The sequence below is a fragment of the Geotrypetes seraphini genome, chromosome 15, assembly GCF_902459505.1.
Source record: "Geotrypetes seraphini chromosome 15, aGeoSer1.1, whole genome shotgun sequence".
Taxonomy (NCBI): domain Eukaryota; kingdom Metazoa; phylum Chordata; class Amphibia; order Gymnophiona; family Dermophiidae; genus Geotrypetes; species Geotrypetes seraphini.
In genome coordinates this window covers 29,518,694-29,532,019 of record NC_047098.1, presented here as the reverse complement: position 1 = coordinate 29,532,019, position 13,326 = coordinate 29,518,694, and the positions used below count along the sequence as shown (strand labels likewise).

The following is a 13,326-nucleotide window of genomic DNA, read 5'->3' as shown; positions in this document are numbered from 1 at the left end:
ATTATATCTAAGTCCTCCCCCTTGGCCATGACTTCTAGTTCACCCATCTTGGCCATGAGGCTTCTTGCATTTGTGTATAAGCACCGCAGGTCCCGTAGGTCCCATCGTTTTTCCTCCACCTCTGCATTTACCTGGGCCGCCTGCCCTTGGATTTCGGGCAGTTCTCCCGTTCCCTGTGCTTCTGCTTTGCCCTCAGCCTTTACCCTCTTAGCTTTCAGCTTCCCCACATTCCCGCCACCCCACTTCCCCGCCACCCCACTTCCTCGCTTTTCCTCTGGGTTTTCTAGCCCTACCGGCCCCCTCCTGGGCTATCATCCCTTGAGCCTCTGTTTGATCCCCCTCGCCTTGTAGTACCTCTATATTGCCCTCAGCTTTCGCCCTCGTGCCACCCAGTCCCCCTGTGTCTCCATGCCCCTTAGTATTCTCCCAGCAAGCTCCCTTTACCTGATGTTTCCCTCGCTGTCTGATCATAAGATCCTCCGGTCCCTCTGCTTCCTCCCTGCAGTCAGCCCGTTCAGCATCTGTTCTGGATACTGTTGTCCGAAGCGTCAACATCAGATCAGCTGTCGGCTTTCCCCCTCTCCTCAGTTTAAAGCCCTCTCGATCTCCTTCCTCACATTGGCTGCCAGTAGTCTAGTTCCCGCTGTGCTCAGGTGCAGGCCGTCCCGCCGGTAGAGCTTGCTGCTTCCCCAGAAGGACGTCCAGTTCCTCACAAAGTGGAAGCCCTCCTCCTGGCACCATCTCCTCAACCATGCATTCAAAGCCTGGAGGTCTGCCTGCCTCTTTGCATCTGCTCTCGGTACAGGCAGGATCTCCGAGAATGCTATCCTCCGTGTGCTCCGCTTCAGCTTTCGTCCCAGGACCCTGAACTGGTCAGTCAGTGTGGCCATAAAAACAATATCTGTGTGAATAAATGAACTTATATTAGATAAACATAAACAGAAGGTGTGCAGTGAAGAAACATAAAAAGACTGTAAAGGACAAAGATTTAAGGCAAAGAGTTGTTTTAAAAACTAAAAAGACACCCAAAATATAAAAAGGGATATGATCAAAATAGGAATAAAAGATAAAAATAAAAATGATAAAATGAAAATGAGCAGTAGGACTTGTGTGGTCTTCAGCTTTGAATATCTGCTTATTTTTAAGCCAGTTAAGACACAGCCGCATAAGTCAATATTCATCTCTTAAGTGGCATGGATTACTGCATAAAAATAGAACAGGTCCCATTTATGCAGTAAACCTGGCCACAGCCAAGTGCTGACCACCCCTGGAACACCTCCAACATAGCCAACTTTGAGTTCGGTGCTAACCTTGATATGCAGCGGCACTTAGCCAATTAAGTGCCACTGAATATTAGCAACTAGACCTGACCAAGTAGTTTAAACGGCCAGCTAAATCACTTCTAATATTGGGCTCTAGGTTGTTTTGTTTTTAATGTACACACCTAAATGTCCATTTTACTTCCTAGACTTCTATACGAAGTTGGTCTCCATGTCACATACCAAGAGGAAGTGGTCCTATGGTAGTAGGGCTTATTTTGAGAGAGAATAATATGAGATTTTGCATATCATGAGGGGGAGAGATCATAGCTGGGGAATTTACTTTGCAGGAGAGGAACAAGAAAAGATTTTCCTTATAGCTGGACTGTACAAAACTGCTTGACTCCTATCCATTCTAGTCTGGTTTTTGTTGCAGACATGAGGATGAGAAGATTCTCCAGGAGCTGAGCCATGATAACTTGGTGAGAAAAGATCCAGAGGCTTCTGCATTTTACAAGCAAGAAGGGAACAAGAGGTTTCAGGGAAAGAAATATGCATGTGCAGCTGTCCTTTATTCCAAGGTAAAAGCCAATACAAGCCCATCCCATCTCTAAGCCAGTTTAGCAAATGACTAGAAAAATGCCAAATTGGCCCATCTGGTCCACTCAGTTGGATCTTTCCACTTCGATAGATAAGCTTGTAAATTCCAATATGCAACCCATTACAAACTGTCCCTCCTTTATCTTTCCTGTTACCTGACCTCTTGACCCCTTTCCTACTACAGTAGAATCTCCATTAACCAGTAAACCAACCAGCACTCTCAACCAACTGGCAAAAAAAAAAAAATTGGCCTCCAGCCTGCGAAGCAGAAGCCAGTCCAGACCTAACAACTCCCTCCCTCCAACCCCCAAGGCAGCGGCAGCAGCCAGTCCTGATCCAACAACCCCCCCACCTCCCTTTCTCCAGCCCCCAAAGCAGTAGAAGCAGCGCTGTAAACAGGCTGCTCAAAGCCAGCCCTGCTTTCCTCTGCCATATCATTTCCCTGCCGGGGCTGACCATGAGCAACTTGTTTACAGCATTGCCTTTGCTGACCAGCTGCTGCTGCTTCAGGAGAGCCACAGGTAAGTTAGGGGCAGAGTCCATCAGAGACCAGACCTGCGCAAAGGGAGGGAGGATAGACCCGGGAGGGAGTAAGTGAACCAGAAGTGTTGGGGGGGAGGAAGGGACTTGGATGCTGGACTTGCAGGGTGAAGGGGAGGGGAGATGGATGCTGGACCTGTAAGCTGAGGAGGGGGGAGAGTGACCCAGACCAAAAAGGAGGTTGAAAAGGGAGGAAAAAACCTGGACCTACAAATTGGAGTGAGGTATGCTAGAGAGAGGAAGAGCGAGTAACTCAGACCAGAAAGTGAAGTAGGAAGGGAGACAAAACTATTTTTATAGTAACTCTCAAGGAACCAGGAACTACAGTTATCCAGCATCTACCAATCCCCAAGGGTGCCAGATAACCGAGAGTCTATTGTATTGCCTTCCAATCTGTGCTAAGCAGGCCATCTCGTCTTTAAACATTCATTAATAAAGCCACGTAGGCATGATCATCTTCCTGCATGATCTTTGAGCCCAGTGATAAAGCCATCGTTCAGGTCCTCTTCTGTGTCTTATTGCCAAGTTTGCTAATAATCCACATAGCAACCAAAACTATCAAAACCATTATCTAAAATATCCATTCTTGACACACTTATTGAAGTGTGGATTTTATACATGGCTATTCCATGCAGATTACCCCATGCCTTCTTGGAAATCTGCTGCAATTGTACCTTCTGCTATTGGGGTCATACTTATGAAGAATAGCTGTGGCATCATTAGGACATGCTTTTGTTCTCCTGTCTCTTTGCAAATAAGGAACCTCTGAAATCATTGGCAGTTGGCTGCCCTGGACAGGCCACCTTATTACTGTTACTCAGTTCTCCTTTACATTTGTACCATTTTACTCATGGCTGTATTACCTATTGCTGTGGATGGCAGGGGGGTGCTATTTGGATTTTTGACAAGTACTTTTGACCTGGATTGGTCACCATGAAGATGGGATACTGGGATCGATGGACCATTGGTCTGACCCAGTAAGGCTATTCTTATGTTCTTATGACTGCGTGTAAAGCTATCGGACCATAGACACACTGGCTGTAAGGAATGGTGGGAAAGTGCTTGTAAAAATTGGAAATGCTACAGTGAAAGGTGGCAGAGATGCTATAGAGCAGTGGTTCTCAACCCTGTCATGGGGACCCCCCAGCCAGTCGGGTTTTCAAGATATCCCTAATAAATATGCATGAGAGAGATTTGCATACCTGTCACTTCCATTATATGCAGATCTCTCTCATTCATATTCATTAGAGATATCTTGAAAATCCAACTGGCTGGGGGATCCCCAGGACAGGGTTGGGAATCACTGCTAAAGAGGCTGGTAGCAGAATGCTGCTAAACAAAATTTCTTATCTCAAATACCAGTCCAGGCCAGCAGATGGAGACAGAGACCTACAAGCTGTGAGTTTTGCCATATAACACACACCATGCAGCACCAACTCCCCAGTATTCTCTGTCTCCAGAAAATGGTGATGGGCAGACTGGGCAGCAGGAGATTGGTCTGTGGGAAAAACTCTTAGCCCGGTTGGAAAACTGGATATCCAGTTCAGCAGCCTATTTGGAAGGAGGTTCTACAGCACAGGGAATACCTGGAGAAGTTCAGGTCCCTCCCTTTCCCAAGCAGATCACACTGGGTTTGGTGATCTTCTTCTCTACTCCTCCCCATCCATGTTTTTATTTTTCTCATAGTTTAAATAAAATAATACTTCTGATTAGAGGTCCTTGATTCTGGTGTTTTCAGGAGGGAGTTCTGAAAACTGCTTTTTGCCTTTATCTCTAGTTCAGATCTGATCTGGGCATGGCCCAGGTAAGGAACCCTTAAAAGGAAGCTGGAAACTTCTTCAGTGCCAGGAGTTGTGTGAATACAGGGCAGTTGAGGGCTATGAAGATATAGGAGTGTGGTGAGGAGTTTCTCCTGTTTGTTTCAAACTGGGAAGGGTCACAGGATCAATGCTTACTACTGTAGGAAGTGGCACAGAGAAACTTCAGAACAGCAGATCTGCTCAGAGTTGCTGCTACAGCCTGATGGAGTTTCTTTCTGAATATTCCATGAAATGTTACTGATGTAGCAGACATTGAATGCATTGAGTCAATGCAGGGCATGTTGAGAAAGAGGGCTCAGACTTTCTGAGATATCTAGTCTTTGATTGGAACCACTGAGACACAGCTGCTTCTTCAGAGCTAGTTCAGAGCTGTGTGTCCTTACATATGAGAGTCAGCCATATTGTCTTCTCTGGATCAGGTATGTCAGCTACCAGTTCTCTTACTCTGGTTGAGTCCTTGCTGTGTCAAGAGCTCCCTCTGCTTATGGAAAGGAATTACCCACCTTAACACCTTCCAATTAAACAAATACCATAAATAGATTGTAACCTACCCTCTCTAACTGAATTCCATATGTATTTTTCATACAGTTCTTCACTGTCAGTTTAATTTCCATCCTATAAATTCACATAGAATTTTTCTTTTTTCAACCATCTTTATTTTCTCTTCTTTATTAATTTCCAGGTACTTTAGTTAGATTGTGAGCCTTCGGGACAGTAAGGGAATTTTTTAAGTACCTTCTTACTTCTCATTTATAATCTTAATGTATATTTTCTTCAAACCGCTTAGAACCTAACGGATGTAGCGGTATATAAGAAATAAATTACATTACATTATAGAAGGATTTTGCTAGACTGGAATACTGGTATGAGTTGGAAATGATAGCAAGAGATGCTGTTTGGAATGGAAGAGTACATCTGGCTGCATGAATTGCCATAGGGGATGGTGTAACTAGATTACTAGAAATAGAGAATGAAAATGCTTGAAATTCTAGCAGGTTACATATTTAGATGCTTTGTACCTTGGATTTTTAGCTGTTGTAATATCAAACCAAGAACAGGACTTATTACTTCAAAAGATTTTAACTGTGGATTTTTGCAGGCGCTGTCGCATGCTACTAAGGGCAGCGAGCAGATCGCAGTGTGCTTTGCCAATCGCTCAGCTGCACTTTTTCACCTTGGACAATATCAGGTAAGTCTGAGTGTGCGGTCCCCATGAATCCAGAGGAGGGTAATGAATTCATCCTTTTAAAACACTTTAGAACGAATCAGCCCTTCAGTTTGCCGAAGCTGAATATATGGCCGTGTATTGTCAAGCAAAGGGAATAAGGAAGATGGCTTCTTATGCTTTTCTGTAATGTTTCTTTTAATCACCTTAATCCACCTATTTTTAACTAGGGTGGAATAACAAATCATTAAATAAATGGATTATTTTGTTCTAAATATGCACCTTTCCAGGTTGGGAGGGAGGATAGGAACCAGGAAAGCAGTTCTCTATATGAAACCAGAGGTAATTTATCTAGAGGCAAAAGTTTTCTTCAGTTTCTATGTACATCCATAATTTTGTTTATTTATTTAATTTTCTATACCGTTCTCCCAGGGGAGCTCAGAACGGTTTCCATGCATTTATTCAGGTACTCAAGCATTTTTCCCTGTCTGTCCCGACGGGCTCACAATCAATCTAATGTACCTGGGGCAGTGGGGGGATTAAGTGACTTGCCCAGGGTCACATGGTGCAGCGTGGGTTTGAACCCACAACCTCAGGGTGCTGAGGCTGTAGCTTTAACCACTGCGCCACACTCTTCCCCCTTGAAACACTCTCCCCTTAGAAGCACTTCTTTGTGTTTTTTGTTAAGAACCTTCTCAACTGTTGAGCTTTATTTAGAGTTTGAAAACAGGAACCTCAGGGGCATCTAGTCTGACCTGAGTTTGGGGACCAATAATTTTGTATGTGTCTAGCAGCCAGTGTTTCTTGTGTTTCCTACGGTCTCAACTTATATTACTCTTTGGTTTCCCCTAGCTGCTTTGTTTTTTTTTTTTTTTCCTCTCTTGATCTTGTGATTACAATATTACTGTGTTTATGGAAAATGACTATTAACAGGATTGTCTTGACTATTGATGTAAAATTCTATAAAAATCATTTAAAAAAATCATTAAATAACTCCTCCTTTACAAATCCGCACTAGCATTTGTAGCACCAGCCTTGAGTGCACAGAGAAAATGCTTTGAGCATATGGAATACGATTGCATGTGCACAAAGTGTAATATTGCATGGATTTATAACCCTCTCATTGCTCTCTTCTTACTTTGTAGGTGTGTCTGGAGGACATTGAAAGAGCTCTGGACAGTGGCTACCCTGAGCTGTTAGTGTACAAAGTCCTGCTGCGGAGGGCAGAGTGCCTGCTGCAGCTGCAGAAACCTCAGGAGGCAGCCACGATTTTCAGGGAGCTGGAAGAGAAACTGGTCTCACAGAACAGCCTACCCGCTAACAAGCGCCAGGCTGTGCTCACGCACATTGGGAATCTGAAAGCCCTTGTGCCAAAACGCCAGAGCGGAGTGATCACACACAATCCAGGCGACCCACGACAAGACCTGGTACTCTGCAGCCAGAACCCCAGAATTTCTAATGCTTCCTCTGCCATCAGCTTATGTCTCAGCACCGCCAAAGGACGCCATCTGATAGCCGCAGAGGACATTAGTCCAGGAGAGACCCTGGTGAAAGAAGAGGCCTTTGTAAGTGTTCTCATTCCAGAAAAGAGGCCACTCCCAGCATACAGTGTAGAGAGGAACTGGGACACAGAAGTGGGGAATGAGGAGCAGCACTGTCATCTGTGTCTGGTACAGGTCATTGCCCCTGTGCCCTGCCAGGGCTGCAGCTATGCTGTCTATTGTAGTTACAAGTGTAGAGACAAGGCCCATCAGGACTACCATTGGGCAGAGTGTGTGCTGGGAAGTGTTCTCCTCACACTAGGTGTTTTTGCCAACCTGGCTCTGCGTGCAACCTTGGTGGCTGGTTTTACACAGGTCAGCAGGCTTGTCCAAGAGTATTGTAGAGATCTTAAAGAAACTAAGAGGAGGAATCTCCTTGAGACACGGCATTCCATCGAGGAGCATCCTGGGAAGACAGAAGGCCACATCCCAGGCTGTGATGCTGATGGAGTTTACCGCAACTCGTACCGAGCTATCTTCAGCCTCCATCCACACTTGGAGCACCAGACTCCAGAGCATTATTTTCTTTGTGGATTCACTGCAGCTGCTATCTGCAGAAAGCTGCAAGAAGCAGGTCTGGAGGCGGCTGTGCTAGGTCAGAAAGGGCCTGCTGAACGCTGTAATGCTGCCACCACTGATGATTGGTCTGCAGAGCTGAGCAATCTAGGCGCTGCACTGCTCCGACACATGTTGCAGCTGCAGTGTAACACCCAAGGGGTCTACACAATCCGAGCAACAGGTGCATGGCAACTTCTAACTGTACCCTCCAGGTGTGTGCTAGTATAAATGCTGGACAGTTGTGACCCACTGTCCAGAAGGGTGTGTTAGAGATTTGTGCACTGAATCGTGACATCTGTTTTAGGGATCGGGTGCCATGTTGTGGAAAGCAGGCAGCAGGTGAGGGTGGCTTCTGCACTTTTCCCAGTCCTCAGTTTAATGAATCATTCCTGCGACCCCAACACTACTGTTTCCTTCCAAGGACGAACAGCTGTGGTTAGAGCCGTGAAGCCGATCACAGAAGCTCAGGAGGTGTCGCACTGCTACGGTATGTTACACAGAAACCCAGATAACAGCAGCAACATTCAGAGATATAGATGTTCTGCAAGTCCTTCATACCCTCCTACTCCAAGTACTTCAGAATTGTATGCCATAGTATGCCAAAGCCTAACACTAAATGTCGTAACCATGGTTCTTGGGATATACTGCCTGTGTAAACATTGCTTGAGCTAAAGGTTCCTGCTCCCTACACAGAGAGGTTAGATGGAAAAGTGTGTTCTGAGGTTTTACAGCTCCACATTAACCTTATGCAGTACACTATAGTCAGTGCCAGCCCTACCTGCAGTCAGTTGCACCCTTGAATGTGTAGCCAAAGGTTGAAGAGAATTCAACCTTCAATGACAAATGTCTCTTACAGGCTTAAGATCAGCAGGGGTCCTTAACAACCTAATAGATGTCAACAGATAAAGACTGTTGGATCTACCCAGCTTGCACAGCTTCTGCTAAGGAGATGGAGCGATATTGTCATAGTGAAGATCACTCTGGGTGTGTTAGCGAAACATCTGCCAAAGATCAGGACCTCTGCAGCCATTCTGACCCCTAACTCAGGCTTCTCATAGGTTCTTCAAGATCAGGGGCTGCTGGTTTCACCTGATCACAGCAGGCCACATGCCTGCTCTGACTAGTGTTTGAAACTCTGGCCAGGAGAGGCCAATTCTCCGAGGCGTGCATGGATAAATTTAGCTGGGCAGAAGGGAATTTTCAGTGAGGCCTTGGGCTTCTGCAATGAACACATTTTTAACCTGCTTGGAAGGGGCATTGTCGGGGTAGGTTTAGCACGATTAAATCTCTGTATGTCTTTGTATATGTTTGTACTGTTAGCTGACTTTCCAAGAAAAATTATCTGGTATTTGTATGAAAATGAGTTACAAAGTGCTTTAAAAGGACCAATGTATTTTGCAGCTAGGCAGCCTATTCTGTCTGTAATATGCTGTGTTCCCTCCACCACCACCACCCCTCCTTCACCTCCCCACCCCTTTCTTTCTCTTCCAAAGGGAACACGTGAAGGCCCATTTTACACAGAATGTTGACATTGGAATTGAAATGTCCAGATTAAGACACAGTTCATGGAGTCTTTTGTACCATATGTGTAAGGAAGTGGCGTATAGAGTGGAAGCTGCCAGTTTCCAAATGTGCACATGTATAAAATGAACAACATGACCTCAGCACATTCCGTATGTAAGCGCCAGCTCTTACATGTGGAAGCTGCAATTTTGTAGTTTACATTTTGCAGTTTGCCCCAAGCTAAGTGCCACCAATTAAGTAATGGTAAAGGGTCATGGATTTGATATTCCAGCTCTGTTGCACAACCAAAGCGGTTTAATATGTATTATATACAGGTTCTTTCTCTGTGCTTGTTCCTGGGGCAATAGAGGGTTAAGTAGCTCGCCTGAGTCCCATGGAGCTGCAGTGGGAATCGAACTCGGTTCCCCTGGTTGTTAGACCACTCTTAGTTAGCTTTTTGATTTTGTTTTTTTGTTATATAGTAACATAGTAAATGACAGCAGATAAAGACCTGAATGGTCCATCCAGTCTGCCCAACAGTCATATTCACTTGAACCAACGAGCAATTATTCATTTTATTTGTTTTCTCCTCCCCTGAGATGGGCAAGACCTGTACTTGGGGGTTTAAGGAGAACTTCTCTCTTTAATCCAGGGGTTCTCAACCCAGTCCTCCAGACACACCTGGCCAGTCAGGTTTGCACAGAAATATAGAAACAATTTATTATGCAGTGGTGTCCAACGTTTTCCATGTAAAGGGCTGCAAAGTGGACAAGAGAAAGCTTGGCAGCTGCTAGTTCTTTTTTGTAATTTATTTATAGATTTTGAAATTACATATGAAGTAGTCACTTGTACAGAAAGTGGGTTAGTAAAGGAGCTGCTAGTTCTTGTCGTCTTAACTGATAAGTGGCTCCTAGATTTTTGAGCCCCAGACACAATTTCACACTTTTTTTTTTTTTTTTACTGAAACAATTTCCAGCCCTTTTACCGTTCATCAAATTTGGTTTAATGGGAGTTGCTCATGCTCAGCGTTGAGGGAAATTTTCTTCTGAGTAGAGTCAGAAGATTGAAGGGGGCTTTTCCAGTCCAGGTGGGAAGGAATTCATTCAGTTCGAGACTAGAAGAGGGGTCTCATGCTTTGGGTTGGGGGAATTCCTTTAGTTTTTGAGTTGAAGGGGACCAGGGTGTGAGTTGAGGAAGGTCACTTGTGCTCAGGATTGGGGAGATTCCCTTCTGGTTCAGAAAGGATACCCATGCACAGGATTGGAAGCATTCATTTGTACTTTCAACGTACACCACTTTGATCATTTTTAAAGGCGTTATAATCAAATTTTAATAAACTTGGCATTCTGACTGTGGGTCAGAGGGGTCTTTCATTTATCAGGTTGAGAACATGAGGGTTAATAGCACTTTTACCCTGCACACTTGTTTTTTTTTCCTAGGTGTGGTTTGTTTAAGGCACCCTCTTATTATGCCAGTGCTCAAGGGACCACAGTAATGTGCAGGAAAGGAGATGCAGAGACCCACTCCTTGTAATGCTTTGTTTCAACATTTCCCTGAAGGGCCACACTGCTCCAGGAAGAAGGTAGAAGAGAGGCAGCAGCTACTCAGGTCTCAGTATTTCTTCGATTGTCAGTGTCATGCTTGTCTTGAAGAACAGGAATTGGAAGTTAGATGCTCTCCACCCTTCTGCTGTGTTCACTGCAGAACTCCACTGCAGGTAAGTGGTGTCAGGTCAAAAGCGCGCCGGGATAAAGGCGCGCCCAGACAATTGAGCGCAGCGCCGAGGCACACGCTGCTCAAAATTACTGTTTTTAGGGCTCCGATGGGGGGGTGTGGGGGGGAACCCCCCCCACTTTACTTAATAGACATCGCGCCGCATTGTGGGGGCGTTGTTGGGGGTTTGAGGGGTTGTAACCCCCCACATTTTATTGAAAACTTCACTTTTTCCCTGTTTTTAGGGAAAAAAGTTAAGTTTACAGTAAAATGTGGAGGGTTACTACCCCCCAAGCCCCCCATAACGCCTGCGCGAAGTCTATTAAGTAAAGTGGGGGGTTACCCAACAAAACCCCCCCGTCGGAGCCCCTAAAAACAGTAATTTTGAGCGGTGCCCGCCTCCGCGCTGCGCTCAATTGTCCAGGCGCGCCTTTGTCTTTCGCGCCGTTGTCTATGAACCCAGGTAAGTAGCTTGTGTATAACATAGCAATGCAGCTTCTGCTTGAACATGTACATTGTACAAGCTGCATTCACACTGTGGGCACACCACATCCAAATGTGTGTACTATGTATGTATGAGGAGATACAATGTATATTGTATAGATGCTTCTTAACGTACATGTGCTTGGTTTGCATATACATTGACATGCTGAAGGGAGTCTGTTTTCCACAGGGTAAGGATGTGCTGCACTGTGCTACTGTAGCCTGCACATTCACTGCTGACAGAGGTCAGCTGATCTTCCGACTTCGGGACCTTCAGCTGCAAGTGAGCAAAGCACGGGAACTACTCGCTGCCGGCAACACAGGTAAGGTCTTAAGAACAATTACCACTAAATGAATGTATGTACCACATGTCCCAGCAAGCCTCAGAAATATTCAGAGGACCTGGAAATTGCTACTGCTATTAATTATTTCTATAGCGCTACCAGACGCACACAGCGGTGTGCAGAGTCCCAAAGAGTAATAAAACAGTCCCTGCTCGAAATTAAACAGCAGGGATCAGAAATGGGCTGTTTCTATGAACCCAGGTAAGTAGCTTGTGTATAACACCTACACCACGCCTAGTTTTTAGGTGCAACTTTTTCCGATAGGTATCCACAAAATTGTGGATGTCTATTTTTAAAATCGCACCCAGCGTTTGGACATCTAACTTCCAATTAATGCTTGTTAAAGGCATTAATTGGACTTATTATCCACTTTATTTGGACACCTAAGTCGATGGATGTCCTTTACAGAATCTGGCCCTTATTTTGTACCTGGGGAAAAGATGTGTTATGTGATTTGTTCTGGATGCACATATTATTTCTTTATTTTTTAATAATTAGTTCTTCCAGGATGCTGATAAGTAGAGAAATTTCAGGTTAATTATTTGATATGGTAGAAAGTACTATTACGCCCTCTGGAAGCGCATTCCAGGTGTCCACCACAAGTTGGGTAAAGAAGAACTTCCTAGCATTAGTTTTGAATCTGTCCCCTTTCAACTTTTCCGAATGTCCTCTTGTTTTTTTATTTTCTGAAAGTTTGAAGAATCTGTCCCTCTCTACTCTCTCTATGCCCTTCATGATCTTATAGATAGAATATCATGTGTGCCTCCATTTTTATCTTTTCCATCCCAACAGAAGTTGGGAAGAATTACTCAGAAGGGTTTGAGAAAGTCTAAGTGCAAATGCCACTCTGAAAATTTTAACAAAATGAGATGAAACTTGGCATGAGGGAGAAAATACACAGTGAGTTTGAAAATGGGATAGATCGAACCAGAGATTTCAGAAAAGTCCCCCTCCCATCACCCCCAAAAAATGACTTGTATTTCTATGGGAGAAGCAGTCCAGCTTATGCAACATAGAAACTTACAACACCTCTCAAATCACACTACTAATGACATTTACAACTGAAAAGGAAAATTTGTTGATATTTAAATTTGTACTTTTAAGTCAAGAAGGATATGTTTTGTGGACAATCCATCCAAATTTTCCAGATATGACTTGTTTCACTCAAGAGCATAATAAATTGTTTCTAATATTAAAACTCAAAGTTTTGGCCTGGGAACTACTTTTTTTTCTTTGTTTTACCTGTAGATGTCTTTTGCACTACAATGGGAAGAAATATATTTCTTTTGATCCTTTGCACCTGGAGAAATTTGTTTTGGAACAGGAGAAAGTTGGTTAGTAATGAAATAGATTTGCGTCATAGGGATATTAATGATCCCCTTTATTTTCTTTTTGTATTTTTTGCCTTATTTGCTCCACTCTTGATCTCTCCTCTTGATGTGGACTTAAGGCTTCATTGTTTTGGATAACGTTGCCTTGAATAATTTTGTTGGAGAATTGTTTCCTTTTCTCTGTTATATATGTTAGATCTTAGATCGACTGCTGATCCCTTATGTTCCATCCTGAATGCTTCATTCCCGTCAACAAAATCTATTAGTAATACCATCAACATATTACATCACCTGTGATACTACTCACCACAGTATATTCTCAGTAACTGTACCTATCCTTTGGAACAAATTCCCAACTTCCCTTCAACTAGAAAACTCCCTGAATAAATTCAAAACGACACTCGAGACTTTTTGTTTACCAATGCCTTTAATATCTTCCTTTAACCAAAGGGTATGACTTTCCTTCTGC

The 13,326-nt window shown here is 44.1% G+C and overlaps 1 protein-coding gene across 5 annotated transcripts in view; it reads left to right on the top strand.

Annotated features, from left to right (window-relative positions):
• Nucleotides 1–13,326, top strand: part of SMYD4 (SET and MYND domain containing 4) — a 28,102-nt gene that overhangs the window by 8,494 nt on the left and 6,282 nt on the right. For 3 of the 5 annotated variants that reach the window (XM_033922440.1, XM_033922441.1, XM_033922444.1), the window contains 7 exons: nt 1,696–1,840; nt 5,319–5,408; nt 6,530–7,664; nt 7,788–7,970; nt 10,546–10,703; nt 11,373–11,505; nt 12,775–12,860. In XM_033922440.1, coding sequence (XP_033778331.1) covers nt 1,696–1,840; nt 5,319–5,408; nt 6,530–7,664; nt 7,788–7,970; nt 10,546–10,703; nt 11,373–11,505; nt 12,775–12,860 — 1,930 coding nt within the window. The remainder of the gene's footprint in view (nt 1–1,695; nt 1,841–5,318; nt 5,409–6,529; nt 7,665–7,787; nt 7,971–10,545; nt 10,704–11,372; nt 11,506–12,774; nt 12,861–13,326) is intronic. The other 2 variants (XM_033922443.1, XM_033922442.1) reach the window with 2 other exon arrangements.